This window comes from Drosophila ficusphila, unplaced genomic scaffold (genome assembly GCF_018152265.1).
Source record: "Drosophila ficusphila isolate 14025-0441.05 unplaced genomic scaffold, ASM1815226v1 contig_198, whole genome shotgun sequence".
Taxonomy (NCBI): Eukaryota; Metazoa; Arthropoda; class Insecta; order Diptera; family Drosophilidae; genus Drosophila; species Drosophila ficusphila.
The window spans coordinates 953,515-969,922 of record NW_025064092.1 but is presented as its reverse complement, the minus strand read 5'-3'; the positions used below and the strand labels follow the sequence as shown (position 1 = coordinate 969,922).

The window sequence follows — 16,408 nt, the reverse complement described above, 5'->3', positions numbered from 1 at the left end:
ACATGTTAGAAGTAGTAAAATATAAACGAATCAATGCAGATATATTTTTTTTTTGAAATGTTTAAATTTTTTTAAAAATCGTAAAAAAAAGTGTTTTTAATGCAAACTAGTCCTCATCAAACAAACTTCAGTCGAATAGTTGACAGTTGCTAAATTTCAATCGATAAATTGATTTAACAAAAAAATACCGTTATTTTTCGTCGGTGTGGTCAGATTGGATGCGATGTGCAGTGGAAATGCGTTATGTTTGCATCTTTTCGTGTGTGTTGCATATATTTTTGTCACCACGGCGGCATCTCAGGAATGCGGAGCACCAGAAATAAACCAAGTGCAAAAACCTTTAGCATCCGTCTATTAATAATGCCGTCGTCTCCGGATCTTCTCAGGTTTTTTATTTGGCCGGGCGGTCGCCTCGTTCCTAATTTTCCTGACGCGAACTCGCCAAAAACTCCTCTTGGCAGCCGTTCAAGTTTAGCAGATCCGGCTTTTGACCTACGGAAAATGCTTGGCCACTGCGAAAATAGAAAAGCCAAATAGGATCGGCGAGCGATCGCGAGTAACCCGAAAAAATTGAGACGAAAAGAAAGGAGTATTCAGAACTCGAAATTTATGGACCTTGCGAATGTAACTTTTGAGATTTTACTTGTTTAAATACAAACAAAAACTCCTATTAACTTGGAAACAATTTGCGGTTCTGTGACAAAGATTTCCTTAACTTCTTTATGTAATAATAAAGACTTTTAAACAAACTCTGAAGAAGTTGGAAAAACATCGATTAAGATTTTTAGTTACAAAATGTTGTATAAATAACTTTTTAAACAGGGAAACATAAATGATCTAGTCTTTACTTAACTTACCGAATCGAATCCCATAAAAACTAAAAATTTTATTTTAAACTATTCCTTCCGATTAATTTAAAACTATATACCTATTTAATTTTCTAATTTTCAAATAAGAAACTTAAGTTTTTGCTAGAGCAGCAATATGATATAGTACCATCACAACATAAAAGGAATCATGATTAAAAGAAAATTATTTAATTTTTCCAACTGTTCCTATGCCTGCTATATAACTAATTCAGCCGATTTAAAGTTTAAATTGTTGATGGCTAAAATGGTAATTGATCGACGAAGTACATTAGAATTAATAACATCGCAATTAATACTACATGCTAATCTCCTTCTATTCATATCTTTGCATTGCAAAACTCAATTTCGAGTCTCTTTAATATTATTTGTTTCTGTTTGAAAGTGCATTGATAGGCGGAAAAGAACACAGCCAGTTAATATTTACTAAAATCTATATTTTTGTACTCGAAATATATAATGTGTTCGGAACACCGTGAGATGCGCGGTAAACCAACGTACGTATGCATGAGTCCAAATCCAAATCCAAAACACGCGACGACAACTGGGGAAACTTTTGAATTTGGTTTTTGAATTTCGGTGTGATGGTGGGCCATCGCTTGGCCATCCGGATACATCCGATATCCGATATCGGGGGGCTAGTCGGTGCAATAGGGACACTGGGGACCGGCGGCCTGACCCTCGTCGCCGCTGTCCTCGCCGCCGCCTCCTCCGGATCCCGATCCTCCTGCTCCTCCGCCTCCTCCGCCACCATCCTCGCCGTCGGCACTGCTGCGATAGTCGTCGATGATGGCCTGCAGCTCCTGCTGGGCGTCCTGGAACTCCTGCTCCTCCATGCCCTCGCCGGTGTACCAGTGCAGGTGGGCCTTGCGCTTCAGCATCGCCATGGAGCCGTCGAGCAGCCGCTGGAAGAGCGACTGGATCGCCGTGGTGTTCCCGATGAACGTGGCGGACATCTTGAGGCCGCGCGGCGGAATGTCGCAGATGGCCGTCTTGATGTTGTTCGGTATCCAGTCGACGAAGTTGCTGATGTTCTTGTTCCTCACCCCGGTCATCAGCTGGTCCACCTCCCGCGGCGACATCCGGCCCCGGAAGATTCCGGCGGCGGTGAGGAGCTTGCCCCGTCGCAGGTCGACGGCGCACAGCAGGTTGTTGCTGGAGAAGATCTGCTGGACGAGCTCGGAGACGGTGCCCTTGCTGAACTGCTGCTGCTTGCAGGTGACCAGCGGCGCGAAGCCCGGGATGAGGAAGTGCAGCCGCGGGAAGGGCACCATGTTCACGTAGATCTTGCGCAGGCCGGCGTTCAGCTGCCCCGGGAACCGCAGGCAGGTGGTGATGCCCGACATGGACAGGGCCACGATGTGGTTGATGTGCTCGTAGCCGGAGGTGCGGATGCGCAGGTTTCGGTTGCAGATCTGGAACAGCGCCTCGTTGTCCAGGCAGAAGGTCAGGTGCGAGTTGTTCACCAGGGCGGGGGCGCTGAGGAGCGCGTTGTAGGGCTCCACGACCACCTGGGACATGTTGGGCGAGGGGATGGTCACGTAGTTGCACAGCAGGTTGTCCGGGTACTGCTCCACCAGGGCCTCCATCACCAGGGCGGTGAGTCCGGAGCCGGTGCCGCCGCCGATGGAGTGGAGCAGCTGGAAGCCCTGCAGCGAGTCCACCGCCTCCACCTCGCGCCGCGTGCTCTCGAGCACCTGGTCCAGGATCTCGGCCCCGTCCGTGTGGTAGCCCCTCGCGAAGTTGTTGCCCGCACTCTCCGCCCCGGCCACGAAGTTCTCCGGACGGTAGAGCTGGCTGCTGGCGTTCAGGCGCTGCACCGTGCTGGCCTCCGTGTCCACCAGGATGGCCCGCGCGTAGAAGCGCTTGCTGGCCGTCGCGTTGAAGAAGACGTTGATCCGCTCCAGCTGCAGCGGACTGGTGCCCCCGAAGCGGCCCGAGGCGTAGTCCACGCCGTGCTCATGCGAGATGACGTGCCAGAACTGGGATTGAATATTAGTGGGTTCTATTAGCTGAATCGAATGGGTATCAAATGGATATCAAATGGGTATTAAATGGGTATCAAATGGGTATCAAATGGTATCAAATGGTATCAAATGGGTATCGAATGGGTATCAAATGGGTATCAAATGGATATCAAAGGGGGAGAGAGTGGGAGCCTCCTACCCACCGAGTCGCCTATTGCGTTGCCGGCCCCGCCGATCTGCAGGGTAACTATCTCCCGCATTGTGGGAACACCGCCTCCTCGCCTCCACCTTCAGAAACCAATTAGCTGGGGACTGGCGACCACTGCCTCCTCCCCTCCTCGTCTCGCCTCTCCACTCCGGTCCGCCGGTCCGCCGCTCGGTTAGCATGGGGCTCAACTTCTCCCGGCCTCATCAATCCTGATCTTAAATTTGGGTTTTTATTTGAATTTTCTCGATTTTCTCCCCACCTATTTGTTGCTGGAAGTTGACAATTTAGTGACACTTGATTCGAATTTGGCCAAATGACTGGATTTATCAGGATAGCAATCCTACACAGCTGCATATCTGTTTCGTATTTATTTAACTTTTTCAATTGGGAGTTCCGAGATGCATTACTTTTAGGTGATAACACAACCGTGATGAGATGAAATGAAAACTAAGCTGTTTGGTGGGCTTGAAAGTGGGCGTGACACTTTTCTTAAAACTTCTTTCGCTGCGTATTCACCACTAGGGTCTGCATGCTTAACTCCAATATTCTTCTCTCTTAAAGTTCCCGAGATCGCGACGTTCATGCGGACTGAGCGACAGACGGACAGACATAGATCAACTCGTTTGATGATCCTGATCAAGAATACATATTGACGCATTTCCGCAAATGTATTGTATGTTGAAAAATCCAATTTTACAGCAGAAGCTTTTTTTTTTGATGTAATCTCTTAGGAGCACTGTAACATACGATAAAATTTAAACTTAATTTTTATCGGAACTATAGGGTTTTCAGTTATAATATTTCACAGGGTAGTGAGGCTTTAGGTGCCTAACAATTTTGCATTAAAATCTCAATTTCGAAAAAAAGGGACATCAAATTAATTTCATTTGAGAAATTATTCCGAAGTCAATATTTATTCAGAGGGTGTTTTACACACAGTGTCGTTGTTTCATATTATATATAGTTTTGTTTACCCTTTTGCCAAATATTTTGGTTAATTAAACAACATTAAAACAAATGGATTTTGTTTCGTTGAGAGATGACGCTTAGGAACAACATAGTTTGCTAACAATATGAAAATTTATTTTGATCATTTTAGTTTATAAAAAATTCACTATTAAAAACACAGAATAAGGAATGAGTAGAATAATATTAGAAGGTGACGGTGAAGGTAAATTAAATAAAAGGAACTATGCCCTTTTCTTTACCTATATTTAGCTCTTGCTACCAACTCATGTAAGTTGTCCAGGATCTCCTTTAGGGCAGACAATAAATACGTTGTTAAATGCTTTACTTAGCTCTAAGTCTTAAAAGCGTTTCTGTGAATCTAATCTGAATCGAATGTGACGAAAGGAAACACGCACAGTCGGCTTACCACAAAAGTGTAAAGTTTAATGAGACGTAAAGTGGGGATTTGGTTTATTATAGTTAAAAAAAAAAAAAACCGGCTTAGCTGGCGGCTTCTGCTGCTTGGGGGGCTAGCTACTTGTCCTTCTTGTCGGCGGAGAGGGCGTTGAACAGGCGGTTGACCTCGTTGGCCACCAGGTTGTCCAGGACGATGCCGTTCTGATCGATGAAGGCGGCGCAGGACTTGGTGCTGCTCTGCTTGCGCTGCTTGCCGTTCCGGGAGTCGCGCACACTGAGGGTCAGCAGGTACTTGTCGTCGTACTTGCGCATGTCGGAGCTGGCCTCCCAGAGCCGCTCGCGCTCCTTATCCTTCTGCAGGGCCACCGCGAAGGTGCCCCGCTCGCGGAAGCTCGAGTGGAGGGTCAGGACGCCCAGGAGCGCAAAGTAGGCCAGCACGCTGAACAGCAGCACGGGGCGCGACTGCGGGAAGGGGTGGGTGAAGTCCCAGGCGTGGGCCATGATGGCCACGCCCACGGCGAGGGCGCAGAGGGCCAGCCGGGTGTTGACCAGGCCGAACTGCTCCTTCAGCTGGGGATGGTCGCCCAGCAGGCAGGTCTTCACCGCATCGTCCAGGGCGTGCTTCACCGCCGATCCGTCCCACTTGTTCACCTTCACGAGCTGTCCACGGGCGATATAGAACGGAATCGGTTAAACATTATATAGCACTATATGGCCAAATTGGCAGTGACGTGTCTTGGAACGCGTCCCAATGGTTCAGTTCGCAAGCCGGCATCTGGTTTGCTCACCTCCTCGCCCGGCTGCGACTTTTCCTCCTTCTTGGCCATGTCTAGAGTCGCGCTAATATCCTTCTCCGGTCCTCGTTTATTTAAAAAGCCGTGCGTGGCAGCCAGGAAAACTGTTTTCGCAGGAGATTCCCTTTTTTGTGACAACGCGACACAGTGCTGCCAGATGGTGAACGGCCTTCCCTGCCAAGCGTTCGCAGCCCTAAGAAATATAGTTTCGCCTAGGTTGGCATCGCCGGCAAAATCATTCGCACCCACCCAGTATAACACTGGTTCAGAGCTCGGACAATCCTGTCAATTTGTTTTTTAGGACAAGTGCGCGTAGTTCAAATAAAATCTATTATTATAATTTTTTTTTTTTTCAAATTTAAATACAAGATATGGTAGAAAGGAATAAATGTTAAATAACATATTTTATTTGTTTTTTTTACATGATATAGTCGTTCTCATTTGGCGATTCCATTATGCATATATTTGCACACAACCTGAAAAAATCATAAAATTTCAGTAAGCTTGTTTTATAATAAATAGACTGACTTTTAAAGAAACAGCTGATCACGACTACAAGTTCCCTATACTATACTGAAATACGATTTGCCTTTGAAAAAATTATACAAAAATCAAGAAAACCTCACATTTTTGCTCGAATAAAGTATACATAAACACATGACCCCTAATTACTATTTATTTTACTATTTAACCTCTTAATTCTACCTTTTTTTGCACATCATATTTAAAAAAATAACATTTATTCATCTGCACAAAACCGTGTGTTTTATGTTCAATGAAATCCAAAATGGCTGAGCCACGTTTCACGGATTCAAAACGGGGCCAATACAAAACATGTTTTACAAAAGAGTGCCTATAAATACGGAGTATGGAATCAATTCACATGGACTTCATCTTCGCCATCAAATCCTCGAGGCTGGATTCGTCCGCGGGAGCAGCTTCAGTATCTCCTCGATCTTCGCTCAGTTTTTCGGGGGCCTCGTAGGCGAGTCTGAGACCTTCGCCAACAGCAGAGCTATTCGCAGGCGGTGCGCTTTCTTCGGGTTCATCATCTGCCACCAGCTCAATGCCCCACTCGTTGGTGGCATGCAGCGGCTCCTCGACTTTCGACTCCTCCTTAACCACCACCGGTTTGGGCTTGGCCTGGAACTCCTTTTGCCTGGCCACGCAGTTCCTGTCGTCGCACTGCGGATTCGGCTTGAGCGTCATCTTGGGGAAGAAGTCGGTGAGTGCGCTGTAGCCCAGATAGTCGGAAACCTCGCCGAAGTTCAGCAGGTACTTCAGCGCGTTCTGGACGAGGAAGCCAGCGGTGATGCCCATGGTCGTGGGCAGCGAGGCGGCGCACACGCCCTCCCGTTTGAGGGTCTTCTCGTCGATGCCCTCGGCCACCACAAGAGGAGGAGCGCAGGCAAAGCAGGCGGTGTCCCCCGGACGGATGAACTGAATGTGACCCGAGACGGCGTTCTCCGACACGCCCGACTCAAACCAGTTGAGGTTGCGCTCGTTGCAGGCTGCATTGATGGCCATGCGGGCCTCAAAGTTGTCCACGCAGCTGAGCACAAGGTCCACAGGCTGGCCAGCAACCTGTCCGCTCTGCGAGATCGTGTCCAGGAAGCGATCGAAGTTGTCCACCGTCGTGATGTTGTAGTTGTGCGTCTCGATCCGCACGTCCGGATTGATGAAGCTCAGTGTGGCGGCGGCGGCGTCCACCTTCGAAAGGCCCGCCTGGTCGGGCGTGAAGAACAGCCGATTCATGTTGGCCAGCTCCACCTTGTCGTAGTCGAACAGGATGAGTTTGCCGACGCCGCATCTGCAAGGGGTAAACACATTAATCGGGGTTCAAGATTCTGCACAACTGAAAGGGAGTAATAGATGCAATGGGGGAATATGAGTGAACAATAATTGCTTTCACAATTGTCTAAGCAAACGTATATAGATACTTTATTTTGATGTAAAGAACACAAAGATTAAAATCACGAATGTTTCTATCGAATTAGTTCAATAATTAATCTTTGTAAATCTTAGCAAATCAGTTACCATATTGCATGGGAGTACATCCAAATAGTGATGTCCTGCTTTCATATGTAAAGTGTCTGGTTAACCACTTCTCAAAAACACCTGTAACTTTTCTATCAATCTTTTCTTTTCTGAGTGTTTACAATGCGATAATGTTGGTCATTTTTAATATTTATAACCTCGTTATGAACTACTTTGGCACCTGTCTGAAATATCTGGGTAAAAGTCTCCCAAATACCCTGAGTCTTCTCCGTATAATACCACCTGTTTCAACCAAATTGAACAAACTCAACAATAATTACCTTGTTTTTAGCTACTTTCAAGTTGTTTGAAATTTATGGGTACTCATTCCTAACACCCTTACTCTTACCCAGATACAAGCACTAATTTCACCCAAATCGCAGTCTTCTTCCGTTGTGCACAAACCTTGTCAGCATGTCGGCGGTGACGCTCCCCACGCCGCCCACGCCCACGATGGCCACAGCCTTCTCGCGGATGCGCTCGTAGTCCTGGACGATGTTCATCCGCTGCAGGGCCATTAGGCGGCTGTAGGGATTCGAGTCGACCACCTCGGCGGACATCCGATCGATGCGGTCGCGCACCAGGCGACTGCTGCTGCCGGCGGCGGTCTTCTGCTCCTCTAGCTCAGTCTTCAGCTCGGCGATGATCGCCTGCAGGTCGTCGATTGCGTGCGGCATCCTGCGAGCGGGTCCTTCGTTCCTGTCCTGTCCTGGTCCTGACTTTTGGGCAACTTTCCTGCAACTTTCGCTTTTAAATTCGCTGTCGTGTCACTAGAGGTGGAGAAACATCGATGTTTTCAAATAAGTTGCAAGTCGATGTTTGACGCGACTATCGGTGTTTGTGAAGCCCTAATTTTCCATCGACTGAGACCATGGTTTGTGAGTTCGGTCTCACAGATATGTAGCAACCCAGCCGATACACACTCCGAACTTAATAGCGAATATGCCATCCCTAGCGACCATCATCTGTTCCTAGCGAGTACACCCTCCAGCTTTATCCAACACACCCTCCTAACATATCCAATGGATCCTTCTAACCTATCGATGACATCTCTCTAAGGAGTGTATCGCTCCTTTCGATAATCGAGTTTTAGAGCGGGACTTTTAAATTTTGGTGTTTGATATACAGCCCATTGTTTTCTTTTTAATCAAATTTAATGTGCATTTTATATATTAATTTCATTTTAACTTCGTCAACATTATGAGTATTTTATATGTTATTTATAGGTTCAAACATTTAAATCGATTTTTTATGAAATATTTTTATATATATAATTACTTACGATCTAGACAAGTCCAAATATTAGCGGCCCCACAAGGTGAGAACCTGACTTAAGTCAAAAGACCTTTTTCAAAATACTACAATTCCAATGCGAAACTCGTCCCAAATCAATACTTTAGGGGAAAAATAAGCATAAAAACATATAAACAGAATTGATACATTTAGTTTATTTAAAACAACAGAAAACTAAGGTAGGGCAGGGATACTTGGACTGGTCCTCCATTAGATATACTTCTCTAAAGTTCGCTTCTGTCCGCTTTAATGGACACTGCTCATTGGCCCATTACCTCCTGGTTGGAGTCCTCGGCGGTCACGTTGGCTTGGTCACATTCCGTTTCGACCACCACCTTTCCCTCCGGAGTCGGTGGAGTGACTGCGGCCAAGGGCGATTCGCCAAGTGCGGAAGCTTCCTGTTCGTCAGAGGGCTCCTCTGCTGGTTCAGACTTTGTTTCATCCTCTGAAGCTTCCAGCTTTTCGGCTACAACCGGAGAAGGTTCCTCCCCCTTCTTTTCCAACCTGGCCTTCTTCGCCATCTTGGAACTGGCAATCGGCGACGAGGAGGGCTTTTCTTCTAAAACCTTTTTCTTCTCCTTTTCAATGTCAACGTTGGCTGCCAACGGATCGTTCTCATCGTTAATTTCTGTGAAGAAATCGAATGCCTTGAATGGACTCACTCCCCCAGAATGGAACTTACCCGGCATGCTCCTCGGCTTCACGATCTGGTCGATTCCGCTCATAGTGGATTATCCTCAAATCAATCGTCAAATCAAAACTATTGTAGAAACCGTTGCACAAAAGTGAGAAGAAAATTATGAACTCTTAGTGAACAAGACTTACAGTGGCAAAATGGCAGATTCACAATTAGCTTTCAGTTTTTTCGCAGTGACGAATCAACTTTTAAAGTGACGTCGAGAAATCAGAGTTGCTTCGGCTTAATATCGCATCGAAACGTGCTTAAAGGAGCGATAGTATTGGTTGGACTGTGATGCTGAGCAAGAATATAGACATTATCGTGCGATTGCTTCTTGCTAACTTTTAACCGAATTTATATTTCCTTCTGCAGGAGTAAACACTACTTCTTGGGAATCGACCACTGGCATTTAAAGCCACACTTTAAAGAATATTGAATTCTCTTGTTCATTGTTCATTCATAAATTCAGTTCACGTATAGTTTTTATACAGATACACAATAAACATTGCCAGGGAATAAGAACTCGTGTTAAAATTCCACTTCACTTTGTGCAACAAATGGGAAAGAAATTTTTTTTTAAAGAGCTAATTTGGGTGCTTTATATTAATAAAAAAAAAAGGGCGGAAAGCGTGATTTCTAATAGTTATTTTTATTTATATTTCTAAAACGACCGCCTGATCCCATTTGATCAGTGATCACAATTTTAAACAGTGACAAAGAGAGTCAAAACAGCGACTATGTAACTTTAAACTTCCTTTTTTCGCTAATGCCAATTCCTATACATATTTATGTTTTTTTTTTTTACCTTTTCACAGTTTGCCAGAACTCTTCGTCAACAATGCTGTCTTTCGAAAAGTGTTAAGTGTGAAAAAAATTGACATGTTATAAAACGGTTCTTGCCATGCGATACTTAGCCAATGCAACTCTAAACTCTAAAGTTTATCCGACACTCCGTTGGAAGTCACCGATGTCCAGCTCCAAGATGGCGAAGAGAGCCAAGCTAGAAAAGGAGGTGGAAGAACATTCTCCGGTTGCAGCAGAAGAGCAGGAATCTGCAGAGGATGAGAATGAGTCTGAAACGGCAAAGGAGCCCTCTGACGAGCAGGAAGCTTCCTTGTGTTCGTGTTCACTTGGCTGCCAATTTGGATTGCCTTTACTAAAACGGGGATCAATTCCTTTGTGTCTCTAAGGAAAATGTTCAAGCAACTAAACATGCTTAGTTCATCAAGTTGTACGAGCCGCGCGGCCCTGTGACGGATTCTTAATTGATATATTATTCTGCCCCGGACTGATTAATAAAATACTCCTTTAATAATATTAAGTCAACATATGTATGCTACGCTTCGAAATAATGATAAGCTATTTATGTATATTTGTCGATCAAGTTTTGAGACGCATGATACATTCAGCTTTTCATGTACGCAATAATATAAATTGTGTTTCTTGTTGTAGATTGAATGTCCTGTATATTTGAAAGTATTCAAAGTACTATATGTATGTCCCCTTCTCCGTCGTTACCTCTCTTTGATGTATGCTAAGTATAATAAAAGACATTAATAAATAGGTACACCGACAGATTGTAATTCCTGGGGTAACAAGTGCTTACCACGCTACTGGGCTAGTTCGTCCGCTTGATCCTTACTAACCAGTTAAGAAGACGGCTGTTAAAGCGCTGGATCAGTGTCTGGCCTGCCGAATGAGAGTGGTTTTCGACTGCTTCCGGAGCCAAGCCACTTACGGATTGGGATTTGCAAGCGGAGTTGATTTCCCGTTGGGTCGGGCGTCGGACTCGCACGGCACACCTCTTTCCGCAAAATGCCTTGGCCTGGAGCTCTTGCTCCCTGAGCCTCTTTGTCTGGGATCTGGTCACCGGCGGCATGGTGGTCAGCTGATCGTTCTTTTATTTTTACTCGGTTAAGGGATAGGACTTGGATTATGGGAGTCTGGCCTTTTTATATGTATGTATCAACCGACTGGGTAGTTGAAACGATGTCTCGTCCAGCGCCGCCTGCTTTTGTTACAGCAAAATAGGAGATATCAATTTTATAAACATGGTGTTTGATTTTTAGTTTTATTAATGAAAAAAATTTCAACAATAGTTTTGTGTTTCAAACTACGCACTTACATTGACATTTGTTCGTTACTGTCACACCAATTCAACTTGAATTATCCTTCCAATAAATCCACAATATGGTAATCTTTAGCTGTCACCACCTTTCCATCATTTAAATTCAACTCGACTTCTGTATTCTTTAATTCTTTCTTCCTGCCTGTGTTTCTGGCATTCGATCCAAAATCTGTTGACCTTCTAATATATTATGAATCATTTTGCATACTGAGTTAATAAACCCCCACTGCTCCCTCTTAAGGATAACTTCGCCAAAATGTTTTTGTGAAGTGTTTATTAAAAAAATGGCAAAGAATAACTTCGCCAAAATGGTTGTATGAAGTGTTTTTAAAAATATGGTGGGGCAGGGATACTTGAACTAATCCTCCATCAGGGATCTGTCCATGAAGTATTAACACATCTGCCCGCTTGAGTGCGCATTTGTTAGTGACCCATCACCTCCTAGTTGGTGTCCTCGGGGGCCATATTGGCCTCATTCTCTTGATCGCATTCGGTCTCGACCACCTCCTCTCCCTCCGGAGTGTCCTCCAAGGGATGGTGGATTTCATCAGGAGTCGGTGGCTCTACCGCATCGCCCAGTGCGGAAGCTTCCTGCTCGTCAGAGGGCTCCTCTGCTGTTTCAGACTCATTCCCATCCTCTGCTGTTTCAGACTCATTCTCATCCTCTGCAGCTTCCTGCTTTTCTGCTGCAACCGGAGGAGGTTCCTCCCCCTCCTTTTCCAGCTTGGCCTTCTTCGCCATCTTGGAATTGGCGACTGACGACGAGGAGGGCTTTTCTTCCAAAACCTTCTTCTTCTCCTTTTCAATGCCAACGTTGGCTGCCAACGGATCGTTCTCGTCGTTAATTTCTGTGAAGGAATCGAATGCCTTAAATGGACTCACTCCTCCAGAATAGAACTTACCCGGCATGCTCCTCGGCTTCACGATCTGGTCGATTCCGCTCATGGTGATTAAGGCAATTCTCAACTAAAAACTTTTGTGGAAAGCACTTTTCTGAAATTGGGAAGAAAAGTTATAACCTCTGTTCACTTCGACATCCGGTGACAAAATGGCAGATTGACAACTACGTAGCTTTAAGGTTTTTCGCAGAGACAATATGAATGTCGGAATTTAGAGTTGCATTCTCTAAATATCGCATATACTATCGTTTATAGTTTTGAAGGGAACGCAGAAGAATTACTGGATGACGCAACTAACGAAAGGCAAAGCTATTGGGTTGGCAAGAAAGTCATGTCGTTTTTTTTAGTAATCGTTTTTAATCTAATTTATTTACGACTAATCGAGCAACAGGGTCACACTTTTTAGTATCGTTTTAAAGCTTATTGTCTTAGGTACTATCGACGAAAATTTGGTAATTATTCGATAACATTTGTGGAAGATATAGCAAATTAGACATGGAGGACCAAAGTGAGCATTTTCGGCATATTTTGCTTTTTTACTTCCAAAAAGGAAAAAAAAGCGGTCGAAGCTCGCGAAAAATTGTGCGAAGTGTATGGTAAAGATGCCATGAGTGATCGCCAATGTCAGCGCTGGTTTGCCAAATTCAGGCTTGGAGATTTTTGAGTCAAAGACGCCCCACGTTCTGATCGACCATCGGCCGTTTTTGACGAACAAATTCAGGCTTTGCTGGATGAAAACCGGCGTTATTCAACGCGGGAGATGTCAGAGAAGCTCAAAGTGTCGCATACAACGGTTGAAAACCATTTGAAGAAACTTGGCTACTTAAGGAAGCTCGATGTTTGGGTTCCGCATAACTTACAGAAAATTCACCTAACTAAGCGTATCAACATCTGCTATTCTCTGCTGCAACGGATTAAAAACGATCCTTTTTTGAAGCGGATCATTACTGGCGACGAAAAGTGGGTTGTTTACAAAATGTCCAACGAAAAAGATCATGGAGCAAGAAAGATGAGCCAGCTCAAGCCACATCAAAGGCCGATATCCATCAGAGGAAAGTTATGCTGTCTGTTTGGTGGAATTGGAAGGGTGTAGTGCACTTTGAGCTGCTGGGACGGAATGAAACCATCAATTCAGATGTGTACTGTCGCCAGCTATTCAATTTGGCGGAAAAAATTAAAGAAAAGGCGCCGGCACTAGCTAATCGCAAGGGTATAGTCTTTCACCATGACAACGCTAGGCCCCACACATCTTTGGTCACTCGGCAAAAATTAACGGAGCTGAATTGGGAAGTGCTACCACATCCACCTTATAGTCCGGACTTAGCCCCTTCTTAGCACCATTTGTTTCGCTCTCTTCAAAACTCTTTGAATGGTAAAAACTTTGATTCAGATGAGGCTGTCGAAAACCACTTGTCTCGATTCTTTGCTGGAAAAGACCAAAAGATCTTCGAGCGCGGAATTATGCAGCTGCCCGAAAGATGGTCATTGGTGGTCGAACAAAACGGCCAATACATAATTGATTAATTATAAGTCCTGATATAAATAAATCATCTTTGAAAATATTGCAAAAAAACGACATGACTTTCTTGCCAACCCAATAGAATATGGGAAGGAAAGTACTAATTATGATCACAGAATTTAAAAGCTTTAATGACGTTCATGACGTCCAACTGAAAACAAATTTTTAATTTATTAATTTAATCATTTTAATTATTAATTTATCGTGTCGATATTCAATATTCTTTAAAGTGTGGCTTTAAATGCCAGTGGTCGATTCCCAAGAAGTTGTGTTTACTCCTGCAGGAGGAAATATAAATTCGGTTAAAAGTTAGCAAGAAGCAATCGACACGATAATGTCTATATTCTTGCTCAGCATCACAGTCCAACCAATACTATCGCTCCTTTAAGCACGTTTCTATGCGATATTAAGCCGAAGCAACTCTGATTTCTCGACGTTCACTTTAAAAGTTGATTCGTCACTGCGAAAAAACTGAAAGCTAATTGTGAATCTGCCATTTTGCCACTGTAAGTCTTGTTCACTAAGAGTTCATAATTTTCTTCTCACTTTTGTGCAACGCTTTCTACAATAGTTTTGATTTGACGATTGATTTGAGGATAATCCACTATGAGCGAAATCGAGCAGATCGTGAAGCCGAGGAGCATGCCGGGTAAGTTCTATTCTGGAGGAGTGAGTCCATTTAAGGCATTCGATTCCTTCACAGAAATTAACGACGAGAACGATCCGTTGGCAGCCAACGTTGACACTGAAAAGGAGAAGAAGGTTTTGGAAGAAAAGCCTTCCTCGTCGTCGATCACCAGTTCCAAGATGGCGAAGAAGGCCAAGCTGGAAAAGGAGGGGGAGGAACCTTCTCCGGTTGTAGCAGAAAAGCTGGAAGCTTCAGAGGATGAAACAAAGTCTGAACCAGCAGAGGAGCCCTCTGACGAACAGGAAGCTTCCGCACTTGGCGAATCGCCCTTGGCCGCAGTCACTCCACCGGCTCCGGAGGGAGAGGAGGAGGTCGAAACGGAATGTAACCAAGCCAACGTGACCGCCGAGGACTCCAACCAGGAGGTAATGGGCCAATGAGCAGTGTCCATTAAAGCGGACAGAAGCGAACTTTAGAGACGTATATCATCTACTGGAGGACCAGTCCAAGTATCCCTGTCCCACCTTAGTTTCCTGTTCTTTTAAAATAAACTAAATGTATCAATTCTGTTTATATGTTTTTATGCTTATTTTTCCTCTAAAGTATTTATTTGGGACGAGTTTCGCATTGGAATTGTAGTATTTTGAAAGAGGTCTTTTGACTTAAGGCAGGTTCTCACCTTGTGGGGCCGAAAAATAGCACTTTATTAAAAAAATTGTTTTGAGAAAACGGTTAAAGATAAAAAGCTGAAATTTTTTTGTTTTGTTGCTTTTAAATTCTGTGATCATAATGAGTACTTTCCTTCCCATATTCTAGCTTTGCCTTTCGTTAATTGCGTCATCCAGTAATTCTTCTGCGTTCCCTTCAAAACTATAAACGATAGTATATGCGATATTTAGAGAATGCAACTCTAAATTCCGACATTCATATTGTCTCTGCGAAAAACCTTAAAGCTACATAGTTGTCAATCTGCCATTTTGTCACCGGATGTCGAAGTGAACAGAGGTTATAACTTTTCTTCCCACTTGCAGAAAAGTGCTTTCCACAAAAGTTTTTAGTTGAGAATTGCCTTAATCACCATGAGCGGAATCGACCAGATCGTGAAGCCGAGGAGCATGCCGGGTAAGTTCTATTCTGGAGGAGTGAGTCCATTTAAGGCATTCGATTCCTTCACAGAAATTAACGACGAGAACGATCCGTTGGCAGCCAACGTTGGCATTGAAAAGGAGAAGAAGAAGGTTTTGGAAGAAAAGCCCTCCTCGTCGTCAGTCGCCAATTCCAAGATGGCGAAGAAGGCCAAGCTGGAAACGGAGGGGGAGGAACCTCCTCCGGTTGCAGCAGAAAAGCAGGAAGCTGCAGAGGATGAGAATGAGTCTGAAACAGCAGAGGATGGGAATGAGTCTGAAACAGCAGAGGAGCCCTCTGACGAGCAGGAAGCTTCCGCACTGGGCGATGCGGTAGAGCCACCGACTCCTGATGAAATCCACCATCCCTTGGAGGACACTCCGGAGGGAGAGGAGGTGGTCGAGACCGAATGCGATCAAGAGAATGAGGCCAATATGGCCCCCGAGGACACCAACTAGGAGGTGATGGGTCACTAACAAATGCGCACTCAAGCGGGCAGATGTGTTAATACTTCATGGACAGATCCCTGATGGAGGATTAGTTCAAGTATCCCTGCCCCACCATATTTTTAAAAACACTTCATACAACCATTTTGGCGAAGTTATTCTTTGCCATTTTTTTAATAAACACTTCACAAAAACATTTTGGCGAAGTTATCCTTAAGAGGGAGCAGTGGGGGTTTATTAACTCAGTATGCAAAATGATTCATAATATATTAGAAGGTCAACAGATTTTGGATCGAATGCCAGAAACACAGGCAGGAAGAAAGAATTAAAGAATACAGAAGTCGAGTTGAATTTAAATGATGGAAAGGTGGTGACAGCTAAAGATTACCATATTGTGGATTTATTGGAAGGATAATTCAAGTTGAATTGGTGTGACAGTAACGAACAAATGTCA

At 44.5% G+C, this 16,408-nt stretch overlaps 7 protein-coding genes and 1 long non-coding RNA gene across 8 annotated transcripts; 2 read left to right on the top strand and 6 right to left on the bottom strand.

The window, feature by feature from the left end:
• Window positions 1–1,282: 1,282 nt before the first annotated feature.
• LOC108091124 (probable tubulin beta chain CG32396) lies at window positions 1,283–3,341 on the bottom strand. The gene is made up of 2 exons (XM_017190155.1): window positions 3,037–3,341; window positions 1,283–2,848 (listed from the first exon to the last, which is right to left on the bottom strand). Exons 1-2 carry the CDS (start codon window positions 3,091–3,093, stop codon window positions 1,505–1,507), a joined length of 1,401 nt encoding a protein of 466 aa, XP_017045644.1. The 5' UTR covers window positions 3,094–3,341; the 3' UTR covers window positions 1,283–1,504.
• Window positions 3,342–4,407: 1,066 nt separating this feature from the next.
• On the bottom strand, window positions 4,408–5,377 carry LOC108091123 (signal peptidase complex subunit 2). Its single transcript, XM_017190154.2, has 2 exons — window positions 5,195–5,377; window positions 4,408–5,066 (listed from the first exon to the last, which is right to left on the bottom strand). The coding sequence occupies exons 1-2, from the start codon at window positions 5,231–5,233 to the stop codon at window positions 4,524–4,526; spliced, it is 582 nt and encodes a 193-aa protein (XP_017045643.1). The 5' UTR covers window positions 5,234–5,377; the 3' UTR covers window positions 4,408–4,523.
• A 481-nt stretch (window positions 5,378–5,858) lies between these two features.
• LOC108091109 (ubiquitin-like modifier-activating enzyme 5) lies at window positions 5,859–8,073 on the bottom strand. The gene is made up of 2 exons (XM_017190132.1): window positions 7,643–8,073; window positions 5,859–7,010 (listed from the first exon to the last, which is right to left on the bottom strand). Exons 1-2 carry the CDS (start codon window positions 7,912–7,914, stop codon window positions 6,080–6,082), a joined length of 1,203 nt encoding a protein of 400 aa, XP_017045621.1. The 5' UTR covers window positions 7,915–8,073; the 3' UTR covers window positions 5,859–6,079.
• Window positions 8,074–8,661: 588 nt separating this feature from the next.
• LOC108091044 lies at window positions 8,662–9,425 on the bottom strand. Its single transcript, XM_017189995.1, has 3 exons — window positions 9,356–9,425; window positions 9,213–9,290; window positions 8,662–9,158 (listed from the first exon to the last, which is right to left on the bottom strand). Exons 2-3 carry the CDS (start codon window positions 9,253–9,255, stop codon window positions 8,791–8,793), a joined length of 411 nt encoding a protein of 136 aa, XP_017045484.1. The 5' UTR covers window positions 9,256–9,290; window positions 9,356–9,425; the 3' UTR covers window positions 8,662–8,790.
• Window positions 9,426–10,541: 1,116 nt separating this feature from the next.
• On the bottom strand, window positions 10,542–11,265 carry LOC108091050. Its single transcript, XR_001771369.2, has 2 exons — window positions 10,816–11,265; window positions 10,542–10,743 (listed from the first exon to the last, which is right to left on the bottom strand). It is a non-coding gene; the product is annotated as an uncharacterized LOC108091050 (long non-coding RNA).
• A 329-nt stretch (window positions 11,266–11,594) lies between these two features.
• On the bottom strand, window positions 11,595–12,399 carry LOC108091042 (serine/threonine-protein phosphatase 4 regulatory subunit 2-like). The gene is made up of 2 exons (XM_017189994.2): window positions 12,240–12,399; window positions 11,595–12,185 (listed from the first exon to the last, which is right to left on the bottom strand). Exons 1-2 carry the CDS (start codon window positions 12,280–12,282, stop codon window positions 11,779–11,781), a joined length of 450 nt encoding a protein of 149 aa, XP_017045483.1. The 5' UTR covers window positions 12,283–12,399; the 3' UTR covers window positions 11,595–11,778.
• A 1,778-nt stretch (window positions 12,400–14,177) lies between these two features.
• LOC108091035 lies at window positions 14,178–14,958 on the top strand. The gene is made up of 3 exons (XM_017189985.1): window positions 14,178–14,261; window positions 14,327–14,404; window positions 14,459–14,958. The coding sequence occupies exons 2-3, from the start codon at window positions 14,362–14,364 to the stop codon at window positions 14,821–14,823; spliced, it is 408 nt and encodes a 135-aa protein (XP_017045474.1). The 5' UTR covers window positions 14,178–14,261; window positions 14,327–14,361; the 3' UTR covers window positions 14,824–14,958.
• Window positions 14,959–15,351: 393 nt separating this feature from the next.
• On the top strand, window positions 15,352–16,150 carry LOC108091034 (serine/threonine-protein phosphatase 4 regulatory subunit 2-like). Its single transcript, XM_017189984.2, has 2 exons — window positions 15,352–15,505; window positions 15,560–16,150. Exons 1-2 carry the CDS (start codon window positions 15,463–15,465, stop codon window positions 15,964–15,966), a joined length of 450 nt encoding a protein of 149 aa, XP_017045473.2. The 5' UTR covers window positions 15,352–15,462; the 3' UTR covers window positions 15,967–16,150.
• Window positions 16,151–16,408: the final 258 nt, after the last annotated feature.